This window comes from Atheta coriaria, unplaced genomic scaffold (assembly GCF_025399875.1).
Source record: "Atheta coriaria isolate IRGN ID8LTWV9N9 unplaced genomic scaffold, Caltech_Dcor_3.1 hic_scaffold_10_pilon, whole genome shotgun sequence".
Lineage (NCBI taxonomy): Eukaryota > Metazoa > Arthropoda > Insecta > Coleoptera > Staphylinidae > Dalotia > Dalotia coriaria.
Genome location: NW_027045452.1, coordinates 5,208,049 through 5,231,366, shown reverse-complemented (window position 1 = coordinate 5,231,366; position 23,318 = coordinate 5,208,049). Strand labels below are relative to the sequence as shown.

The window sequence follows — 23,318 nt, the reverse complement described above, 5'->3', positions numbered from 1 at the left end:
ACAGTAATATGGAAAAGTAAATTGTGATATACAAACCAAAAATTACTAAAGAAATATATTATATTAATTATAATTGCGCGAAGGACCTTAAAATCGCTAGCAAATTTGACATTTTTTTTGTAGTGATCACAACTTAAGAACTAGATTGTAAGTATTGAATTTAGAGTACACGGGAAACGCGCAAAACTATCATTTTTGACATTGATGTACTAATTTTGTTTATCATTTTCATATACAATTTGTTTGATTAGCATACGAAAAACATGCAAAAATGATTTTTTTGTGCTTTGATGTACTAATTTTTGGTGGTTTTAGGTATCTAGCGGGCGAACAAAATGCCCTAGGACAACGATTCTTTCATCAGATTGTAAGCATTGAATTTGTTTATTATTTTCAAATACAATTTGTTCTATTCGCATACGGGAAACATGCAAAAATGACATTTTTGTGCTTCGGTGTACTAATTTTTAGTTGTTTTAGGTGTCTAGCGGGCGAACAAAATGTCCTAGGACAACGATTCTTTCACCAAATTGTAAGTATGGAATTTGTATATGATTTAAATTTATAATTTGTGTGATTAGCACATGGGAAACGGAGTAAAGGAGAGAGGAGAGCAGATAGGAAAGAGGCACCCCGAAAGAACACCAGACTGGTGGCTTGGAATTTAAATTTTTTTGGCGGCGTGTCGTTCTATAATACAGTCAATTCTTATCATTTTTATACCTGCTTTGTTCACGTTGCTTGCCAATTCTTTCTCCTGTTTAGTCGGTCTTGCGTAGTCGTTCAGTGCGCGCGTGATCTGTTTGCCACGACCCTCGTGGCATCTTTTACCGGTTCTTGAGATTTTGATTCGGTAGTAATTTGAAACGGTCGGCAATGGTATTTTGTAATAACACTCGGTTGTGTCCTATGGTTAATGGTTTGCGGAATGTGGATTCCAGAATTGAGTGGCTTTATTCACATGTGTTCCGACGACAACCGTTATGATTTCTCGGACTTTGTTTGTTCCACGTGTGAAGTGAAGATTGTCAGCAAGGGAAATAATGTGAGTAGAATCAATTCTATTTACAATTATCATGTGTCTCTTTGTCGTTTCCAGGAATGGTTATAATAGTCATATTTGACTGAAAGTGTTTGAAAGACTCGCTCCGACTGTCGTAGCGAGCAGTCGTATCGCAGTGCGCGCCCTTGAGTACCAAACGCTTTCAAACACGATCCGCCCCCGCTCGGGTGCCGGCAGCATGCCGAACATGAGTGAAATTAATATTCTCCCGTGTCCGGTGAAACCAGTGGAACGTAATCTTCCACAAAGAACAAAACGGACTTCGATCCAGCTTGATCTTGACGGATTTCAAACTCAACGCGGGGTGAACATTCGTATCACCGAGCCACCAACAATTAAAACAATGGTGAGTACCAACAGATTCGAGGTACTGAATACCATCGCCGCTGGCACAAGCTCAGCCCAAGAAACAAACGAGCATGGAATGGACACCGAGCTGGCCTCTGACACTGTAAAAACTCCACCAAAGAATGAAAAAATTCCGCCGATAAAATTTGAAGGAAAATCCAAACACGAGGAAATGTGCCCATATATAAAATCAATTTTAAATCATGACAATTTCATAATTAAATATCGTCCGGACAAAGTCATGGTACTTGTCAACACCCTCGTTGACCACGCTCGTATCATGAGCACAATAAAAGAGGGACAAAACGTCCACACGTTTACACCCAAGTCCCAAAGAAAGAATGCATTTGTTCTCACAGGACTCGTGCTAAACCTTTCTGAAAAACAAGTCCGCGATGAATTAATCAAGAAAGGCGTGGAAGTCGATAAGTGCTTCCGCATGAAGAACACCAAAGACATCCTCTTCATGGTGACGTGCCCACCAAACTACACCATCAAGATCCTTACGCAGAAAGTAAGGCATATCAATAACAACTCCTGCAACTGGCAAAACTACAAGTCAAAAAAAGACATAATTCAGTGCCACACATGCTAGGAATGGGGGCATGGCAGCTCCAACTGCAGAAAACCACCACGCTGCATGAAATGCGCAGGGCCGCATCTCTCGAGGGACTGCTCGTTTCCAAAAGACTTAAAAGTATACCACCCATCCAAAGAACCGGAAGAAGGCGACATGAATGACGACCGACCGAAACTCAAGTGTCCTAATTGCGGTTTACAACACCTCGCGAACTACGTACACTGTCCGGTGTACGTCAAGATCCTTGAGAAGCGGGAACAACAACGGGAAAGGGATAGACCACCACCACCTGCTGCTCCAAATGTTCGAGACAGCAAACAATTTCCGACACTTCCTGCTAGGAACTACCATCCCACGCAAACAACAACAGCCACTCCAGCCATGCAACAAACGAACCAACACCAATGGGCACCAACGTCATCAGGTACAATTGGTAATGTGTTGCATGAATTAAAAATACTACAAGAATCAATAGATTTGGAAGATTTCCTGTCTTTCCTCAAAACAATTAACTCCACAATTAAAAATCTAAAAGCTAAACCTGATAACTTAACTTTACTAGAAATATTTACAAGCGCCAACAATAACATTGAACAATAAAATCACCAATAATGGACCGTAAAACAACATTTGTAGCTTGGAACGCTAACGGTCTTAAAAATAAAGTACAAGATCTCCGTGAGTTCTTGACAAGAATGAACCCAGATATCACACTAATATCAGAAACAAAGCTAGACACCGCAGACAAAATTAAAATCCCCGGTTTCAATTTAGTCAGAAATGATAATACCAGCAGATCTGATCTATTATAAGTACTATTGAAAACATCGGTATCAAACTGGATAACGGTCTGACTATTCTCTCTATTTACAACCATCCTAACAATAGAATAAATCCCATCGACATACAATCCCTCACAAACTCAGGTCACAAAGTCATCTTAGCCGGTGACTTTAACGCCAAACATACCGAATGGAAATGCCGATCTTGTGACGCTAACGGCAATTTACTTAGAAACATCGTAATTAATGAAAATTTAATCTTATTACATCCCAATGATTTTACACACTTTCCGCCGAACGGAAATCCACCCTCCACTTTAGACTTAGTTGTTGAACGCAACCGACGGCGATAATCTTAAAATATCAGCGAAACAATGTACCTTCCATAACATTATTTGTGTGGTTAAAGACCACGCGGATGAAGTAAAAACAAGTTAAGTCAATAATGGATTTGATTTTCATATGGCTGAAGAAATGCGAGAACATACCTTGATGCAAAATAAATTTTTGCGCGTTTGGCATATCCAAAAAAAATACGAAATAAATATGAAATACGCGTATGATACAAAAAGAGTATCCGATGGCCGAGGGAACATCATTCACGATTTACCTCTGCGTGTGTACAATCCGCGCTTAACGAACGCCGTACATTTCTCGCGCACAATCGAAGGAGAATTTAGAAACAGTACGTAATAACACGACAAAAAATTAAGGAACTCAAAGTACTGAGAGAAAGAATACGTGCGTCCAGATCACCTGACGACAAAAATGAGACTAACGTGGTACGCACGCAACCGCCTGGCGATTGCACAAAACTACTGGAGATAAAGAAACATGTTTGTTTTGAAACACTGATAGTTGTACTCGTACTATGCATGGAACTATTAATTTTTATTAAATTCGTAATTGGATTCTGATAGATAATTTAATTCTACATCGTTTATTTTAGTAACTAACATTAACCTTTTTGACTCTATTTACAATTTTAGAGATTAATGGATTCGTCTTTCGTAGACCTTTTTGTTCTTGACATAATCGCTAAAAAATTCGACCCTGTTCTTCGACCGAAAAAAATTTAACAAAAAAATTAGCGTACAGTAAGTGTTTACTTAACTTTACTTAGCTTATACTCACCATCGTACTACCATTGTATTTAAAAAAAAATTCGACAGAAAAGTTTCCAAAAAAATTCGATCGAAAAAAATTTCGAATAAAAATTCGATCGAAAAAGTTTACAAAAAAATTCGACCGAAAAAATTTTACAAAAAAAATACGACCGAAAAAATTTTAACAAAAAATTCGACCGAAAAAAAATGTTACAATAAAAATTTTAACAAAAAAATCGACCGAATAAGTTTTATGAAAAAAAGTTTGACCCTGTTCTTCGACCAAAAAAAAAAAATTATTAAAAATGTTCGACCCTGTTATTCGACCAAAAAATGAAATTTATTGGACAAAAATAGCGATATTCGAATGGGATTTTGAGACACTTCCAAAGGGTTTATATAGAGTTATAAAAGTATGCATAGTGTTAAGGGTCTCTCAAACTTTAATATAACGTTAAACTTCAAGAAAATCAATTAATTCACGTGATACAAGGTGTTTTACACACCATGTTTTCAAATTTTCCAAAAATTGCTCATTTTTGAATTGCATTTTAGGGCACCGAAAAAGCTGGAAGATTGAAAAGGTATGCATCGTGTAGACAAACTCCCTGACTATATTCTGGCGTGGAGAAACTCGAAGAAAGTCAATTTGTTTCGGAGATACAGGGCGTTTTCCTCCTCATCTTTTCAAATTTTCCTAAAAATGCTCATTTTTGAAGGGCACATTAAGACCCTTCCGGAAGGGTTAGAATGTTGAAAGGGTATTCATCGTGTAGAGGAACTCTCTATCTCTATTCTGGGTTGGAAAAACTCGAAGAAAATCAATTAGTTCAGTTCAAAATTTCTTAAAAATGCTCGTTTTTGAAGGGCATTTTAGAGCACTTCCGTAAGAGTTGGAAGGTTGGAGGGAATACATCATGTAGAGGAACTCTCTAGCTCTATTCTGGCGTAAAGAAACTCTAAGAAAGTCAATTAGTTCACTAGGTACAGAGTGTTTTCCACACCATTTTTTCAAATCTTCCTAAAATTGCTCATTTGAAGATCATTTTAAGGCACTTTCAGAAAGGTTGAGAGATTGGAGGGTATGCATCTTATAGAGGAACTTTCTAACTCTATTCTAGCGGGGAGAAACGCAAAGTAAGTCAATTAGTTCACTAGATACGGAGTGTTTTCCATACCATGTTTTCAAATATTCCTAAAATTGTTCATTTTTGTAGGGCATTTTGGGGCACTTCCAAAAAAGCTGGTAGGTAGGAGGGATATTCATCTTGTAGAGGAACTCTCCCGCTCTAACATGTCGCTAAAAAAACGGTAAAAAGGACTGGTCGTTTTCCACACCATGTTTTTATAACACTTCTTGAAACGGCTACTCTTTAAATGATATTAAAAATAATGATGTTCCTATACAACTAGCGAAATAAAAGCAAATGTATCTGCAGACACCCGAGTGAAGAACGCGGATAAGCCACCGTATCAGCTAACAATCAGCCCGAAACTGCTAGCAGTCCGCTAAACTATCCTCTCTCCCGCTCTCCAGTTTGGTGAAGATCGTGCAGGTATAGACCGGATAATACGTAGTACCGTAATCTAGTCTTCAATGCAATAAAAAAACAATATAAACAAATATACTTAGTTGGAATAATTAACGTTAATAATTGACATATAGTACAGTCATTTGGTGCTAAAAAATGTGGTTACTTGGAAAATAGTGCGGGATTGTTGAAAATTGGTATTCATATAGATTTCGAGGTGCTCTTTACGAATTTCAACTTTGCGACCTCGTATCTTGTTCGCTCGAGCCACCATCTTGGAAAAATGGTGTCAAAAAACAGTTTTTTGACCATATCTCCTTTCCGACTCATTTTACGATAAATATATCTATATAATAAATTAAACTAGAGAAAATTTCCTATAATTTATGTAAGTACCGTTTTCTTGACCGGGCTAATAGTGGCACAAAATATTCAAATAAAAATTGGAAGTTTTTCTTTTGGCAATGAAAATAGACAACATTTTAAATTTTACCTTATCATCCATTTCCTCTTGTACAATTATTAAAAATGTTTCACTTCCACACATAATTTTTCTACATCGCTACAAATAATAATACATCACATGTTTTGCCTCCATGAGTATGTGTTACAAGTTTGTGTGCCCTTTTAATATTCTCTACCATTTCTCTTTTTCTTTATCTTATAGTTAATTACATAAAATTAAAAATGTGAACGTCGAGATCAGTTGAAAACGTTAGTGTAACGTTTCTGCAGCTACCATATAAAATGTATTTAACTTAATAAAAAAAACGAATAAAGTCGCTGATAAAAAAGTTCATTTACGTTCAGTATTTAATTAAAATGACTCCGTTGTAGACGTTGCGTGGCACGTCGCTTTGGTATTCGTTAATTGTGTAAATTACTCTCGTTAGTTATACTTCGAGTCAGACATATTCATGGAATTCTCTCCAATCAACGTATCAGTGAGGTAAGTGCACTTTAACGTGCGATGTATATAGTGCTTGTCGACCGGCTTATTAATGGTCCAGACACAGGGGCGAATGCCTCTATCACGCCACTCCTTTATTATTTGCCTAGAAATTGATGATTTAATTACAACATACTTGTAAGTTTTACACTAATTATATTACGGGCTGACGCAGTCCTTGTGCAGCAGGATCACAGACAATCCAATAAAATGGCAGGTAATACGAGGTAGCGCCCAGCTGTGGACGGTATCCACAATACAAGCTAAATAATGCTTCCATAGAGAATTGTAACGACGAGGACCAACGCCTGTAAGGAAGGAGTACGATTCGTTGCTAAAGAAATACGGTCGGTATGCCAGTGAGCATACGATTTGAGGATCTTGTTTACGAATCTATAAAAAAAACATCAATCAAAAAATTTCAATTGTTTTAAATTTAAACTTACAGCATAGATAATATTTGGGAAGAATGTGGTCACAACAGCGTTATCATAAAGCGTTGGAAATGTTTGATATAATTCGTTTATCACGGGCACCATCTGCACTTATAAAAAGATAACATTCATTTATTTATGTTTAAGTATAGCTTAAGATTAGTTAAAATTACCCTGTAGTCAGACTCCTTAATGTCAATGAACATTTTCTGTCCATCTGCCAAGAGCTGCTTCACTGTGGCATCCAAGGTAGGAATTCTTGTTCCTTCATACCTTTCTTTAAATGGATGATTAGCTGCAATGTCAATAGAATTCAGCTCTTTAAATGTCAGATCTCTTAAATTCCTTTTATCATTGGCCACTCTCTCAAAGGTCCTATCATGGAAAACCACTGGAACACCATCCTTGGTGAGGGCCACATCAAACTCAATGTACATGCACCCTTCAGTAGCACACTAAAAATAAAAACATATACAATTACTATTCAGTCACAAACAGAAAACATGTATTAAAATGTGATGTTTAAATGATGTTAGACCTGTTTGAAAGCAATCAAGCTGTTTTCCGGCGCGTCTAAACCGGCGCCTCGGTGCGCAACAGTACGCATTAACACATTGTTATTTTCGGCTGTATCGGCTTCGCCGACGAGGTGCAGATCTTTGCCGAGGATTTTCTCGAGGCGAGAGTTCGCTGGTTTTGGAGCGCGCAAGAAATGCGCGAGAATAGTAACAACAGCACCGGGCACCAAACCGATAGGAAAATACTGATAAATGAGCAGCATCAGGCCATACCAAAGCGTGTTCAGGGCAAGAGACGTCTGCAAGAAGGTAGACCAGTAGGCACTGAGCGGAATCATTTTAATTAGCTACTGGTGTGAAATTTACTATACTACAGGCGGGTGAACAGAATGAACCGCCGCGTCGAGCGCACGTATGACACTGACAATATACATATGACACTGACACTGACTTGGTGGGTACGCCACCGTGTTTTATAGACTTGCGCCTGGAAACACCATGCAAACAAACACAATCATGTCATGTGTTGAAACAAGAGAAAGGGATTTCATCTTTGTGTGCTCTTTGGTGACTTTACAGATGTGCAATGTTTAAAGTGGGAGCGTCACAATAAGATATTAACAATTTAACAATCATGCGTCAATGTAGGCAACACAATATACATATAGCTACATTACTAATTTAAACGCCGAAACATTTCTAGTAATCTGCACGTGCACATGTTTTACAAACATTTCATCAGTTAATACTTAACTTCTTATCATTTATTATATCGTTCGTTTTAGAAATTACATGGTACTGATGCCTCCTTCAATATCATATCATGTGAAATTACATGTTATATCATTAATCAGCATGTTGTTCGGTTATAAAATAACGTAGTTATTAAGTATTAAATTAAAATGTGAAAACATTAAACAAGCCGAGAAGAATATCGAAATTTGCACAAAAATATAAGTTACTGAACTGCGTGTTTGCGTGTGAGTGTGGAAACGAACGAAAATCCATTAAAATAATATTATTTTTATCACTGATACAAAATTGTCTCTACGCTTTGCTTTACTACCACCGTCGCATCGGTAGGTGGTAGGCGAGAAATTAATTAATATGCGCGTCGGTTGAAAATATACAAAATTCTTTGTTGATGATAGCAGTTATGGAATCGTTTGGTGTCGGTGTTGAAATTGCTGTTCATGAGGTCTGCTCTTGACCGTTGACGTTCTCCTGAGATTTCATCACGTCCGGCAAGTCTGGTGGTGCTGAGTACGGAGCTAGTTCGAGAGGTTCAAATGGTCCATTATCATCCCTGCACAAATTTACAACACAAAACACATTTAGGAAAATTTTAGGCACACAATGTATTATATTATTACCTGACTGCCAAGCCAACTGTGGCAGGACTTTGTGCTTTTGCTGTGACTGCTGTTAGGCCATAGTCCTGCAGGGTCTTCTCATCTTCCATAATCATGTTGTCCTTGTTGAATAGCTGTTGGTTTTGTGGTGCAACTTTTAAAATACCTTCAATTATCTTCTTCAGTTCCAATACAGTTGTGGTATCTTTTGCATCTGTAAATATAGTGAGTTTTCGCCTTCTTATCATTAGAAAGACATCCTGTAACAAAAACCAACATATTGATTATCATTTGTTTTACTTTGTAACTGATACTATGTTTGTTTTCTTTATAATTCAATTAAACATGGCTGGTCCGCATAACGAACGAATGTTAAACGCAAATCTCTCTTTTGACTGACTTAGCTTATCATCAATAGATAAGAAAACGCACTCAAATTGCATTTTGCGGCGAAATTTGCCTGAATCATTACGAATGCGAGGTTAGGGTCGTTAAAGAAATTCGTCAAGGTGAAGAACTCCACACAGATAACGCACTCACCATTTTTGCTGCTGTTGTTGGATATGCCAGGTGCCGGATGGGCCAGAAGACGGAACACGTATCAACAAATTGCGATTGTTTCTTTATCAATTAGGTTTCCATTCTATTTTGTTGACGGTGTGTAAATATAGATGCCAATGTGAAATTCGGACGAGACCGACAAGACCGCAGAAAGCGACACGGTGCGACGTGCGGACACTTGAGCAACTAATTTGTACCACGTGGGTAAGAAGAAAACTGGAAATAGTAACCACAAAATAATTAAACTACCAATGTGTATAATAATCTTATAGTAGAAATGGCAGCGGTTAATTTACACTCGTGGTGAAATAAAATCTTTAACTTTAACCACTTTAAACTTACATAAATCTAAATAAACAAAATAAAATTCTGAGTTCTGCATTTAAAAAAATATGTTCATTCGATTATCGTGAAATTCCTAACGTTAACTTTATTTAATTAAACAGGTTTTAAGAACTGTCATAAAATATCGATTCAAACTCATATATTTCATATGAATCACATCAGTAAATCAAAATAATAAATTAGATACACGCTTAGAGTTACATAATCACAGATACAGCATCGATGCTAATTAAATTAAAATTGAAAAGTTGCGACTGATAGCCATTCGAAGAATGCGTGAATCAATTCCAATCGCGCGTGATTGCGCCATATCCTGAAGCAGGCATTGCGCGCAAAAAGATTTGTTCGTAATGCAAGCGCCGTGGAATCAAATGAATCAAATCATATCATCTCGCATCAATCACAAATTGCCGATGTCTCCAGGTTAATCAAATTTGTTCAGAAACGGCGCAATCGATCCGATGTCCTCGCAGTCGGGAATAATTTTGCCTTTGAATTTGACGCACGCGTCCGCACACAGCTGGCCCTCGAAGTACGGACCGAACATCTTCTTACATTGCGCGCAATTTCTTATACAAACACCTAGAAAGAGCACAAATTGGTTATCTAAATATATAAAACAATAAAAATATTAATTTGGATTTGTTAATAAACGCTTGATTATATTTTTACATTAATAGAATAACGTATTTTGTATTAATTTAATACCAATTTCAAAGAAATAACAATTATTTATTCAAATAAAAGACTAAAAATATACCAGTTTATTATAAAAGAGCGTAAAGCGTGTACTCACCGATTGGATTCGCATCCACATGCAGAACAATATAATTGAATAAGAAAAGCACTCCAACGAGTAGTAAGACTTCCTTCAGCGAACCCATTATATCTGCACAAAGAACCAATTTTTTCGATTTAGTAATGAAACGCGTTCATGTTTCTTTATACAAAAACATCAAAATGAATAACAAAAACAAATAAAAACAAATCACATTTTGTCGGAATACACGATTGCTTCTTGAATTGATTTGTTTGTGTCGTTGAGCACGCGTTTACCTGCAAAGAAATCAACTTTTTGGTGTAATTTACGCGTTAATTTGTCGATGTGCGCATTTGTGGCCGCATTTATACGCTTAGCGTGAAAATCATAAAAACCAGCTCTCCCCATTCGGCGTCAGCAAGTTTTTTTTTCTTTCTTTACAACTTCAACCAATTCGAATGAAGCGTTTTTTACTTCGTTGCTACTGATTAACAAACATCACGATCACGATTCATGATGGTAGGACATTTAAAACCGTGTGCTAGGTAAGTGACGATGATATCTGGACAACACTTTCTTTGCTTAAGCACGCAGCATACATTTTTTTAAACATCGCGTGCGCTGGAGATTTTAGTTCAGTTTCGGTTTGGCGTCGAGAGCTGTCTGCAACAAGGCCGGGTAACCCGGATGCCATCATTCACTCGCCGGCACTTCTCGATTCGCACACACGTTTTGTCGTCCCGTAGAAGGAGCTACGTTTCCGCATCGATTGACAATTTCATTAAGCACTGAACGCACATAAACCGTACCTAGTTTAATGTTTATCTTGTCTTCTATTATAAGAACACAATAAAACCACAGCATCGCTGATATTACAACACGAAACAGCGCTGAAATGTTAATGAAACATCAGTGCATAAAAATTGTTTCCGTTGCAACAAAAAAAAATCTTAAGATTTATATCAATAATAATCCATGCGCGTCTGAAAGTCCTTGATAAAAGATCCGCTTTTGTTTCAGTTCCGGGTTTAATGGAACTTTGCGCTTCCTAATGCGTCAACAAAAGACTGACTTACCGATGTGAGGCAGACGTAAAAACACGTGCAACTTCAGATCGCAACTGACAACTGAATGCAACGCGTTGTTCTTTTATTTTATATACTTTTCCACATAAGAGTGCACAGGCCTTAACCCTCTAGGGGTTCCTAGGAATTTTATTACGTTGGATTAAGTTCACCATTAATGAAATTCAATTTGGTTAATGCACAATGAATAAAATCGTAGAAATTCAATTTGCACATGCCGAAATGGAACCCGCAAACATACTATGCGTCAATAAAACGTGCAGTTGTATGTTTTTCTATGATATATTTGGAAATTACGTATCCTGCGCGTGAGAAAAACCAAATTTTATAGATTTACCGGTTATGTACGTGACAGATAAAAATTACCATAAATGAATTTATTTTTTGGTCTGTTTCGAAGAAATTAATTCGCAAAATTACTCGCAATGCATGCAAATAGTATTAATATGTTTTAATTGAAGATAATATGTTCTATTATTAAATTATTACCATCTTGACTTGTGGCTTGAGTATAATTAAGCCCACGCAATACCAATTCTTGGTTTTCGCACGTAGCCGCGACAACCCGCGAGCGACACGTGTCACCATGGCGGCGTGTTCTTGCGCGGTTGTGCGTGCGTGTTTGGGAATATGTACGAATGCAGTTTAAAAGGCACCCCCGCATTCTGAGGGTATAAATTGCGCGCGTACGATTGGCAAAGCTCAGTATCAATTTCATCGCGACCAAAGAACAAATTTCAAATCGACACGATGGTAAATTTTCATAAGCAAGATGGCTGCTGTGCGCTGTTTAAATTTTGACTATTTTTTTAGAAGTTGGCACTACTTGGTATGATATCACTGGGAATTCTCTTCCAAGTCGTAACCGGAACAATAGGCGAAAGTATACCGGTGTGTCTAAGGTACCGTAAATAATTAACTTATCGTTTTGCCGTCGGCCATTTTGTGTCAGTATCAAGTTGCTTAGACTAAACAAAAGTTTGACAGAATTTATAAACGAAGTCAGTTTAAATAAATATTTGGAAGCGCTAAGCACGCACTTTTCCAAAACCAACCAAAATGTCAAAGAAAACCGGCAAGGAAAACGTGCTCGGTGAAAAGTCCACGAACAAGTTGCGCCCGGACGCGCCTGCATTCATACCAATCGAGAACCTCTTCCGCCACTTGCTTATTACGCAACCTAAGGAAGCGCAGTGCTCGCGGTACTCACGTAAATCCGTTCACATGGAAGTTTTGCCGCGGTCAAACTCCAGGTCCAGCTCGCACATCAGCACCAATAAGAATCCTGCACCGCGGCCTATTCTAGGCCGTCGCGAGAACCTTCAACCCTGTCCGAGCCCCGTATGCAACAAACAATCTCCAGTTAGTTGCAGGGACGATTTTGGCGCGCGCGAGTATCGCTCCGGGTTAAGACGTAGCGGCGGCCGCCAGAAAAACGCGCGTGTCGCTGAAGAGGTGAAAAAGCAAGAGAAGCGAGGTTATTATTCAAACCCGCGCCAACGGAAGAACAAACATACTAATTTAACATGATTATCACGTGAAAACAACCGCAATAAAATCGATGCACCCAATAGTTGTTACAATTGCGTACGTTCTTTGTGTTTTAGTAATTGCATTCAGTGCAAGAAAATGTACGGCAGATACTTTCAAGGGCGCACATGCGGCAACGAGTGCATCGCCAGCAATGGACTGGCGGTACCAGACTGCAACAATCCAGTTACACTCGGAAGCTACCTCAAGAGGTTCTTGTAACATGTTCCGATGCCATGTGAAAGTGTGTAAGCACAAAGATTCAACTTACAGAAAATGTCAATTTATCCACTCTTTCAGGAATATGTATCACACCAACAAAATAGTCGCCCTCTTCGTCCTTCTCAATGTACATGTTAAGTTATTATGTTAAACAAATACAAAAGTGTCAAATCGTAACATCTCCTAAATTATCTATCGGCTAGGACCCTGGGTTTAAGCCCTGGTACGTCTTAAGTGCTTTGTATTAAACATTAATCATATATATATATAATCATACCGTCCAGAATGTCTCGAAAATAGAAAACTGAAATCTTTTCAACAAGAAAATATCAACGATGTCGTTTGTGTCTGTGTTCTCGGTCACGGTCCTTTCCGTGTCGATCGTGGCGATCCCTCTCGCGGTCACGATCCCTATGATAATCGCGCTCGCGTTCCCGTTCCCTGATTGGGCTCCGGTCGCGATATCTGCGTTCGCGAAAATCGTCTTTCTCGCGTCGGTCCTTGGAGATACCATCTTCTGATTTTCTGTAGGCATCACGGCGTCCTCGATCATCGACTGAATCTCTGCGTCGATCATCAAAACGGTTTCTCTCTTGACGATCGACTCGATCAAAGCGTTCAGGTCGTTCTTGTCGATTTATACGGTCCTCTCGGTCTCGTTGATTCGCCACTTGAACGGCCTGAATGGGAAATCGTTCCTAAACAAACACATTAGTTAATAATTTTGTAGAAATAAAATATTTGTAAAAAAAACTCATACTCCAAGAACTTGTTGAATTTTCTGCTGAATCGGCACAGGAATGCGAGGAAACAGAGTCGAAAACCACTCCAATTTGACCATCCACTGCCTGAGAATCATGCCAAGTTTCATCACCTGCCCACCGCCCGCCTTCACATCCATTTCCTGAGAAAACAATCAAACCACACTTACTACAACATTCCATCAGTATTATACTCAAACAGAGTAATAAATAAAATCGTAATACTTCTACCTGCTTGATGTACGCACCTCTTCATCGTCAAGATACGGTTCGTACCAATCCGCCAAACTCGCTGGTGGCAGTACATATCTTATATACATAAACCCGAGTGCCCTAATGTAGGGCGAATCACAGTGTGTGATCAAACCATTGAGTTGCTTGCGTGTTAACTTCAGCGTAAACAATTTATATAGCAAGCAATAGGCGGTGGAGACAATCCCTCCGGCGCCAACACCACGAACTCCTCCGCACATTCCCGTCTGGCCCGATGTCCGTCTTGAACCCTTCTCCCATGGCTCTAGGTGCTGGACCTTGTAGTAGATTTCGTCGACAACTTCATGGTATGTTTTCAACTCGTACAGATTGACTACAACAAATTTGGACAAAACATGTATTAACAGTTTTAAATTTGTTGGTTGTTTTTATGAAAGGGGCATTATTCTGCAAACTGTGTTGCAAAATAATTCTTTACCGTGTTACGTCCAATGCAATTTTGGCTGGCAATAACCATTGTGAGCACAAATCGCGCCTGGAACAGATTACTTTTTGTTATTTAAATTAATTCAATGTATTATACATCTTTCACTCAGGGAAGACAATTCTTGACTGAAAAAAACTTCAAATTTAGTAAATCCATGCCTTAATATTTAATATGCAGCCATTAAACAGTATGCAGAATATTGCAGCATTAAAATGGGAACAATTACATACCCTTGAAATAATGTGAACTTTGTATATTGGTGAGGATGAGATTGTTTAGATTCATCGTGCGTTCGTTGCCCCAAAGAGGTAATACGTTGCTGGCTTTGGAACTGGTTTTGTTTCCCTCTGCAAAACAGACAAACATCCTTATCAATGCAAATATTAGCAACAATTGACCAATATCAAAACATGTCAAAGTCACGTAAATTAGTTATTATTCGAACCAGTATCGTAGGTAACAAAATCAATAGTATTTTAAAATAAAATGTGGCATTTTTAGGCGATATTCGCACAGGTTTAGTGAATTATTCTACGATCGAGAATATAGTTAGGTTAGGAATGTACATATTCATACTTACGACTTCCAGAGTTCTCTCCTTCATCGCTGTAGGCGTTGTAATTGTTCATGATGATGGTTGCAGTTTAGGCCACTTACTATAACTAATTAGGTACCGATATAAAAGTGATTTGCTAAGAAAATTTAGCGAAAGCGTCGTAAAACATGACGAATTGTGTCGTATGGCCGTCGTTAACGAACGTGCCACGGAAACAACCGAAAAATCCGATTTCTCCCTCCTGATTGGACAAGTAAACCACCATTTTATTTCTTTCTTTTCAAATAATTTTTGTTTATATTTATAAACTCGAAAAATAAACATTCAAAAGTGAATATGATTTTCAACATTTAAACATTATTAAATGATGTACTTAATAATAAAAATATTCGAAATACACAATTATTCACAAGTTTATCAATTAAAGTCAAGAAAATGGTCTAAATTTATATGAGTTAATAAATTGAGGATCATAATTTAACCAACTATACTACTAACACCACGCAAAGCTAAATATCCAGCAGTAATGTCCATTGGCATGGTGGCTAGTGTACTGTATTCCTCCTTATTTGCAAATCTTAGTCTTGTTTGTGGATCTGAGTAGGGTGCAGGCAATCCAGAGAGATCTGAAAACTTCTCAGCTGGTAGAAATGACGGTGGTGCGTTGATAGAACTGTACAAAATTTGATCTTCTGGCCAGGGTAGAGATCTTTCAGAGGAAAGAATTTGTTTCAGTGATTTCCAAGCCCTTTTCTTGTTACCAGCTTTGTTGGATGCCACAAAACTTCCGGATTTGAAGACGGGTCCCAGATTAGTGGCACTTTCGTCAATAGAACTCATTTTATTTTGTTATATTGTACAATGTTCCTAATAGTCAACCACAGTAGGCAAACGGTCAATGTTTGTTAGTATTTACATCACTAGGTTATAGTGTATGTTGGGTTGTATACGTCAACAGCGCAAAAACAAAAATTAAACTTTTAAAACTTTTCAACTTCATAATTTGCGTAAGAATGCAGTTTCTCATTAAAGGTGAGAATATAACTAATGATATTATGTGAAGACAATTCGCAGGAATCTAATTGAATCCTAATTAACACTGGTGAAGGTGAAGACAATATGCAACCGTTATAAAAATCCCCGTTGCTTCACCGAAGCGTGAAAAGTCAACTATCACGCAGCAATGAGCGTTGAAGCGTTCGTGTTTGATGTTGTGAAAGGATTCCGAAACGAAAGGGTTCGTTCAGTGCGTTCGTCACGGCCGGCATTTTCATTGTCGCGCACAGAAGCAGTAAAAATAAAAACGCGACGCGGAGGGACGAAGGGCGGTTTAATCCGATTTCCAGGTGCCATTCATTCACACATCCAACTGCAATACTACCGCTTACCAACACTAAAAAAAGCTCGAAAAAGCTCGTAAACGCACAAAGGCAGAATTAAGTTGACGGAGACTGGCAGTCACAGTTAAAACATAAAAGTATATTCCTATTAATACGATTTAGAAATTTAAATGTGGGACTGTGGAGCAGGCAAATAAATGGAGGAAAGCTCACGGGGCTAATTCCACTAGTTTGTGCCACCGCACGTCGCGCATCGGCCATTCAGTCGGTCACGAAGCGAAAATGGTCATAAAAAAGCCAAATGTAAATGTTGCGTGCATCGAACACATCCGGCGTTGCACAATCCGTGTCACAACACTTGAACACTCGACGTCGCCAGAGATCTTGAACGATCTTGAGCCGCTAATGCTTAAATCCATACTAATGGTTCTCTCAAACGTCTAAAACAATGGAAACAATGAACCAGCCGTGCGGGTAGTTCTTAATCTCTTTCACTCAGCTTTTTATATTTATTCTGCGGGTCGCATCCGATATCTAGTTTTTGCGGCCGCGCAGACAACTCGAGTATCGTTTGAATGCGCACAGAGTTGCAGACTGATTGAAGTGATCGAATGACACGACAACTTCGGAGAAAGAAGAAAAATCCACGATCGCGCGAGTGTCGAGTAGGAAAGAAAGGCATGCGAATCGAAACAAGAGAAAATGCACGATTGTGAAAAGAACAGCGGCGGACAAGAGCGCAAATGAACGCTTTCAATACACAATCCTTCAATCCCTTCAATCGCTCGCGTTGTGTTTTGTGTTCTTTCATTCCGAGCGCAGAATGCGAATGCAACTGTAAGCTGTAAGTGGCTTCCAACAGCAGACTCCAGCCGGAGAGCGCTAAAACGGCGAAAACTCTTCAGACTGGCGCGCACTGATGCATTTCGAGCGCACTGCTCATTAATACTAAGTGATACAAAAAGGTGTAGGATGAGGCTGAAACTTTTTTCAGACATTCACAAAATTCCTCCGAATATTATCGCAATTCGTGTGTAGAAGTAGAAAAAAAAGATGAGCAACGTTAGTAGACAAGTTGGCTCGGCCGCCCCCACTCACGCACCGCCTCCGTTTCACTCTTTGCACTTATCACAAGCCGGTGCATTCGAGCGAAATGGTAAATGGTAGAAACTCGTTCTACGTTTCTACTCGCCGTACCTACAACGAACGGCGCATCGGGCTGTGGGGCAAATTTCCTCCGTCTCTTCGGGTAGATATTGCGCGTTCGGAGCGCGGGCCGCGCGCGCTTTGCCATCGCAGTCGAGTGACGCGCGTCGTACGGCGAGGTTCACAACACAGCGAGAGAAGCTTTCAAAGCTCGCACACGAGTCCGAAACAAAAACAATCAGTGCGCGCGCGACCGAGTGTTAAACAAACATTGTTCATGCGCTAAATAATCGTACAACTTGTAACTTCTAAACACACATTTTCATACGATTACAATTGTAAAGTGTTCCAAAGTGAACGAAAGTGTCGAAAACTTGGATTTTCAAATTTTATCAGTGAACAATTTGACTAATTTGCTACTTTTGGATTGTGGACTGATTGTAAACGCTGCAATGGGTTGTAATGATACTTAAAACGTAAGCAAAAATAAATTTATCTAAAAAAAGTCTGCGAAGTGATTTTTCTGGTGTCAGTTTTAATACAATTAATCAGAGTTGATTAATGTCCTAATTAGATATGCCATGTCGTCGTGTCCTTTTAAATTTATTATGTTTTTTGTTTGTCTGCGCCCATTTTTCATTCCAGACGCTGTTGCATCAAGATTTATACTGTACGATTTCCTACATTTATTCGTCTGCATTTTATGCATAAAATTTTTCAATTTCACTTGTCTGCCGATGTAAATTAGCATGGCACGGATGCAAGTGGTGCAAAAGAAGGACTATTTTTACGTCTCTACCGCGTGAGGAAGAAAAAGCGTCGCACGTAAATTTAGAAAATTGGACGTCGTTTAAAACGTGGAAGTCGACGTCGTCGTCGTCATGTGCGGCTGTCATACGCGCTCGCTTCGGCAGGTATTCTCGACGACGGCGACGTCAATTAACGACTTCGAGGCCTGCATTCTCTTCCTCCACAAGCACGCGGCATCCATCCAGCGTGTACATTCAATTCGAATGCATTTTTGTTTCGCTCGGCTTGCAGAGTGCGTTTAAAATGTATTTCGTTTCGCATCGCTTCACCACATCGCGTTCACTACATTCATCAACGTCTACTTCTTTTCTTTTTCCTCCTCCTCCTCCAACCTCCTCGATACCGCCGGAGTTTTTCGGTCGAGGCATATTTAATATTCATATCTTTGTTGCGACTTGTGTCGCATTGCATGGCTTCCGAATTTTTGACTTTGAGATTTATTTCATCACGCAGCAAATCTGAAAAAATTCAGCGTCAATTTGTGTTATTCTCATGCGGAAATTCCGGTGAAAAATTGCCAACGAAATATCAGCGTAAAAAGTTTCGAAATTGATATTTTCCAGCGAAGAAAAAAAAAACGTGCGGTTTGCATTCATGGCAAACGAACGAAAAGCGTCGCAACGCACGAACGGAAGCGAAAACAGCAAGTTTTGCCATTTCTTTGCGGACTTTTCGACTTTTCGCTGAATGCGATTGCAAGCGGGGGGGTTTTCATCAATAAAACCGCACACAAAAGACGACCCAAGCGGCAAAGCGCAATCAAATTGCCTGAAAACTACCCTATTTTAAAACATTTGTTTCTCATTAAGCTGCTTGGCAAGAAAACTCCGGAACGCGAATAAACTCTCTTGGAATTGTCATTGTGAAGCAACCCACGACTCGTGTTCATTTTATTCAATAAATATATTCGCTGGTTGCTGCGTGGAAGTGTTTCAATAAATTCGCCATAAACACGGGCATTCATAGCGCGCGCACAAAAGCTCGCCGAGGGTGCGCCGCGCCGCCCGAATGCACCGCACATGAATACTAACAAGCCGTAAGAAGATGCTGCAAGAAAACATCGAATAAGTCCCAAAACGAACGAAGCAATCGACACGATTGCAATACCGCAATATGTATGCGAATGTTTGTCGGTTGCGGCGGCAGCGGTGGCGGCGGCGTATTGCTTCCGTTCCGGACGCGCTTTGCTCACTTTTGCTCCGCAAACAGCGCCTACACTTTTACATCTTTATGGCATGTACACTTTTTACACGCATTTTTTTACCGCGTTGCCCTCGCGCTAGCGAAATAGTCTGTTCAACGTCTCGGAAGAGGCATCATCTCCCCCGCGACGCCCCAGGGCCTCCGGGGCAACTTGCATTTCTATTGCTTCTGTTGCCTAGGGTTAGCATGGCGCTATTTAGCCACTGCGCGCATCGTTTTCAAGCACCAAGGGAATTTCATCTCGGGTATTGACTTACAAATTTCGCACTGCATGCGCTTCGCTTCAATTCACTCGAGTTCACATTCCAATATGCACTTCATTTTCAATTTTTTCCTCCACATTTATTACGATGCACCTTTCCGGTATCTCAACCATTGAAGATGGTCAATTGGTTGTCTTTTTGTGGCCAGCATTTCAAAGCAAAAATGTTGTAAAGCTTTTGTAACAAGATTAGAAAGCGTCTTAATTGACGGGAAAACCACTCTAATAGAAACATCAAGATCTTGGAATGTGTGCGAGCACTTTGTGACCTTTTCTTGTATCTTCAGAAACGCTGGAAACCTTTTAAAGGGCCATTTTTTCTCATAATGTGCACAGACACGCATTGTGCGGAGTGCGTTACGTTTGTCATCACTCCCTATTCCATTCTTCAGCAGTGCGCGCGCCCTTTGCGCATTGGTTGCATGAATGTTACTCTCGTTTAAAACGAAACCACTTTTGTACGGCCCCAGCATCGGGTGAGTCAAGTGCGTGTGCGAGCAGATGAAGAAGTCCTCGCTGTGGGCTTGTTGCTCGCTTCTTGTTGCCCTTTTGTCAATTGTCCCTCGTCCGCCTAGTCCCTCTGGGCTGTCGGTTTTTGGAGGAAGGTTTGGGTTACCGTAGCGCCAGGCCCATAAATATTTCTTTGTTGTGCGGAATATTCTTCGATTTATTATGATTTTCCAAGAAGGGAACAGGTTGTTCTCTCACTGCGTAAGTTGTCTTTGTAGGTAGATATAGATATGCAAATGTCCACCGGGGAGAAGACATTATGGGAATTAATACGAGAGAAAATTATGGAAATTTTGTTTTTTTTCAGAGGATATTATGAAAATTAAACAGTGATTAACATCACAATCAATCTTTCAAACGTCGCGGTATCAAGGGATCCAATCAAGGAGGAAGTGATTTAAAACTTTTATATTTACATACATTTTTAATGCATTGTAAATGAACGCTTCAGAAATGAGTGAATTATTTATTGCCCCAAATTGAATTTTCAAGGCAATAAAAATATGCCTAAAGATTATTCTTCTCTAATACTAATGCATACTTAGCTGCAAGTGTTAAAATATAGTTTTAATAATTTATATCAATTTTCGTTGATGTTTGTGTCGATTAATTCCTATAAAACAAACTGTCACTTAAATTACAAATGTTTTCATGTCTGCCCTTCCATTTAACTTTGGTTTGGTGGCGTAAGCGAATCTCAATAAAATAATCATAAATTCAGAGATTCCTTCGCCCTCGAAGCTCAGTTCATAACTTCATAATAACGCCCGAATGCGCCGCAGTCGCGGTCGTGCATGCGTTAACCTTAAGCGCGTCCGCGCCGCGGCGTTAATGAAGCAATTGAGATAAACAATGCGAGTTTACGAGCACTACGAACCCGAAACGCCGAAGAGCACATCGTATTTTCATAATGCGCCCGCGCGCTCGCTCGTAATTGTGATGCGATGAGCAAGTTTTCGTGTGAGTATCAATAACAGAGGCCACAATGGAGGAAAATCCGAACGCAACAAGCAAATAAATTTTTATTGCGCTTCATACCGCGTTATTATTTCGATATTTATTACGGACAGAGAGCGCAGGGGTCACATTAGTAATAATGAGGACGTTTTCCAAGCGCAAGAACCAAAAACAACCGCAAAGAACACGTCCGCGGAGAAAAAGAGTTGAAATCATCTCGGGAGTGAGAGATGCGAAACATATGCGCGGAGCGTTTAGCGGTCGAGCATATCGCGCAGGGTTACCATACGTGCGCACCTTTGCATCATTTTCGCTTTCTTTGCAAATCGCCGTATCGCGCATATCCCTTGTTTCTTGCACGACTGCACTGACTTCACCGACGTGCATGTAACTTAAACTCGCGGGCTTAAATCGGCCGTAGCGGGGCGTAATTTATGAAGCACGTAAAGACGTGACGTGCCGGCTCGGCGAGCTTGCGAATGCAAACACACATATTAAATGCTTCTTCAAATATGTTTGCGCACTGAGTGTTTGCCTAATCGCATGTTTGATCGATAAATTTCCGTCGGTAAATTAGCATTTATTGCGTCATCAATGTTTCATTTTATTTGCACTTCTAGGCAACTGTGTATTACATTCTTGTACATTGGGTTGCATACATTTGAAAGAATAACTGTCATACTTTTGGTGTGACAATAAAATAATCTCCTCACACATTATGAATCAAATTATCAAAGTCTCGGCACTGACATTGTATCATTGTTAGTTTTTCAAACGCATGATGCTGTATTCTTCTTGGATTCATTGTCCGTGTTCATTCACATTCATTACAGCTCGAGTTCTTCGGCCGTCTTTGCCCTGCTCTTGAAGATTCATTGTCTTCTCGTGTGTTATTGTGTTTGGGTTATTGTGTCACAGCGCTAATGACTGATGGCCTCTTCCGTTGTTTATACCAAGTGTTGGCGATTTATGTTTACGACAAGAGAAAAGTAAATAATGTTCAACGCAATTTGGCTGGTTAATTAAGCGCGCTGTTTATTTTTTTTTGTCCGCAATTCGTCGTTCATTTGTTGTGCTGGTTTCGCTTACGGTTTACGCAACAAGCGAGCGAAGCTCGAGAAGGACGATGTTATACTTTTTCGTCGTCTTTCATTATTATGCGACTCCACGACGCTGTGTAACGCTGATTATACTTATTATGTACATGCATAATTAATTAACAAATTAATTAATTACATTTCATTATCTTTAGTGGTGTTATGGTCGTGTTTCTTTGTAAATCTACACGATTGTATTATATCGTGTCAAATGTCAAAAGGCAATGACGTCATCTGTGTTATTTAACCTAACTTTTTCTTTTTAACAGTGTTGCCTTGACTTAACCTTCAATATAACGACGCCATTTGTTACAGTTTGATGTAATTTTCATAAATGCTTGTTCTCGGTTTTGTAAACGTTTGTTTTTTTAATCATCAGACACACCATGTTTGGATGCACTTTGTGGGTTGTTCCGATCACTTTCCGTGTATATATGTTATTGGCTCCCCTCGATCCGTAGCCACATAATTGATGGTAGGTGGTAGATTGCGTTTCGTCTCTTCTTCATCATCGTGCGTCGTGTTCGATATTATGTTACCTGAGCGAAGAATGCGGTGCGTATCTTGATGCGCGCGACGAAACGAACCGAAAACATTCCTCGCCTGCTTGTGCGGTGTGTTGGCCCCCTATCTGTATCTTTCCGGAGCGTCGCCAAGACCGCGATGCACCTTTATCGTTACACACGCGTGTATCTATCTAGGTATTCGACATAAATAAAATGTGTATCGAACGACGTGGAATACTTAAAATGGAACGATTCCAGCGTCTGATACCGCACATGTGAAAAGCCAAAGCTTTAGGACAAAAA

At 39.5% G+C, this 23,318-nt stretch overlaps 6 protein-coding genes and 1 long non-coding RNA gene across 11 annotated transcripts in view; 2 read left to right on the top strand and 5 right to left on the bottom strand.

Annotated features, from left to right (window-relative positions):
* The first annotated feature begins 6 nt into the window (after window positions 1–6).
* On the top strand, window positions 7–5,319 carry LOC135800885 (uncharacterized). Of its 3 annotated transcripts, none has more exons than XR_010550231.1 (6): window positions 7–147; window positions 316–367; window positions 481–532; window positions 582–1,045; window positions 4,942–5,016; window positions 5,097–5,319. It is a non-coding gene; the product is annotated as an uncharacterized lncRNA (long non-coding RNA). The 3 variants fall into 3 exon arrangements; XR_010550230.1 differs by having other exon boundaries at window positions 4,932–5,016; XR_010550232.1 differs by lacking the exons at window positions 4,942–5,016; window positions 5,097–5,319 and adding an exon at window positions 1,100–1,142.
* A 572-nt stretch (window positions 5,320–5,891) lies between these two features.
* On the bottom strand, window positions 5,892–7,771 carry LOC135800878 (glycerophosphodiester phosphodiesterase 1). Its single transcript, XM_065314216.1, has 5 exons — window positions 7,333–7,771; window positions 6,968–7,249; window positions 6,807–6,899; window positions 6,524–6,753; window positions 5,892–6,466 (listed from the first exon to the last, which is right to left on the bottom strand). Exons 1-5 carry the CDS (start codon window positions 7,648–7,650, stop codon window positions 6,301–6,303), a joined length of 1,089 nt encoding a protein of 362 aa, XP_065170288.1. The 5' UTR covers window positions 7,651–7,771; the 3' UTR covers window positions 5,892–6,300.
* A 283-nt stretch (window positions 7,772–8,054) lies between these two features.
* Window positions 8,055–9,392, bottom strand: EloB (elongin B). The gene is made up of 3 exons (XM_065314222.1): window positions 9,205–9,392; window positions 8,686–8,924; window positions 8,055–8,618 (listed from the first exon to the last, which is right to left on the bottom strand). Exons 1-3 carry the CDS (start codon window positions 9,205–9,207, stop codon window positions 8,504–8,506), a joined length of 357 nt encoding a protein of 118 aa, XP_065170294.1. The 5' UTR covers window positions 9,208–9,392; the 3' UTR covers window positions 8,055–8,503.
* Window positions 9,393–9,694: 302 nt separating this feature from the next.
* Window positions 9,695–13,000, bottom strand: Eh (Eclosion hormone). 3 transcript variants are annotated; one of them, XM_065314281.1, is made up of 3 exons: window positions 11,905–13,000; window positions 10,367–10,459; window positions 9,695–10,152 (listed from the first exon to the last, which is right to left on the bottom strand). In XM_065314281.1, exons 1-3 carry the CDS (start codon window positions 12,131–12,133, stop codon window positions 9,995–9,997), a joined length of 480 nt encoding a protein of 159 aa, XP_065170353.1. In that variant the 5' UTR covers window positions 12,134–13,000; the 3' UTR covers window positions 9,695–9,994. The 3 variants fall into 3 exon arrangements, with proteins under 3 accessions (XP_065170353.1, XP_065170355.1, XP_065170354.1); XM_065314283.1 differs by lacking the exon at window positions 11,905–13,000 and adding an exon at window positions 11,407–11,575; XM_065314282.1 differs by lacking the exon at window positions 11,905–13,000 and adding an exon at window positions 10,627–11,394.
* A 279-nt stretch (window positions 13,001–13,279) lies between these two features.
* LOC135800942 (pre-mRNA-splicing factor 38B) lies at window positions 13,280–15,388 on the bottom strand. Its single transcript, XM_065314280.1, has 5 exons — window positions 15,209–15,388; window positions 14,859–14,975; window positions 14,177–14,514; window positions 13,928–14,071; window positions 13,280–13,865 (listed from the first exon to the last, which is right to left on the bottom strand). The coding sequence occupies exons 1-5, from the start codon at window positions 15,255–15,257 to the stop codon at window positions 13,497–13,499; spliced, it is 1,017 nt and encodes a 338-aa protein (XP_065170352.1). The 5' UTR covers window positions 15,258–15,388; the 3' UTR covers window positions 13,280–13,496.
* A 60-nt stretch (window positions 15,389–15,448) lies between these two features.
* LOC135800944 (INO80 complex subunit C) lies at window positions 15,449–16,133 on the bottom strand. Its single transcript, XM_065314285.1, has one exon. It carries the CDS (start codon window positions 16,022–16,024, stop codon window positions 15,662–15,664), a length of 363 nt encoding a protein of 120 aa, XP_065170357.1. The 5' UTR covers window positions 16,025–16,133; the 3' UTR covers window positions 15,449–15,661.
* A 1,665-nt stretch (window positions 16,134–17,798) lies between these two features.
* The window catches only part of sli (slit guidance ligand), a 44,369-nt gene continuing 38,849 nt past the window's right edge, over window positions 17,799–23,318 (top strand). Inside the window, 1 exon segment of the mRNA XM_065314273.1 lies at window positions 17,799–18,146. The gene's annotated coding sequence lies outside the window, so the exon portion shown is untranslated.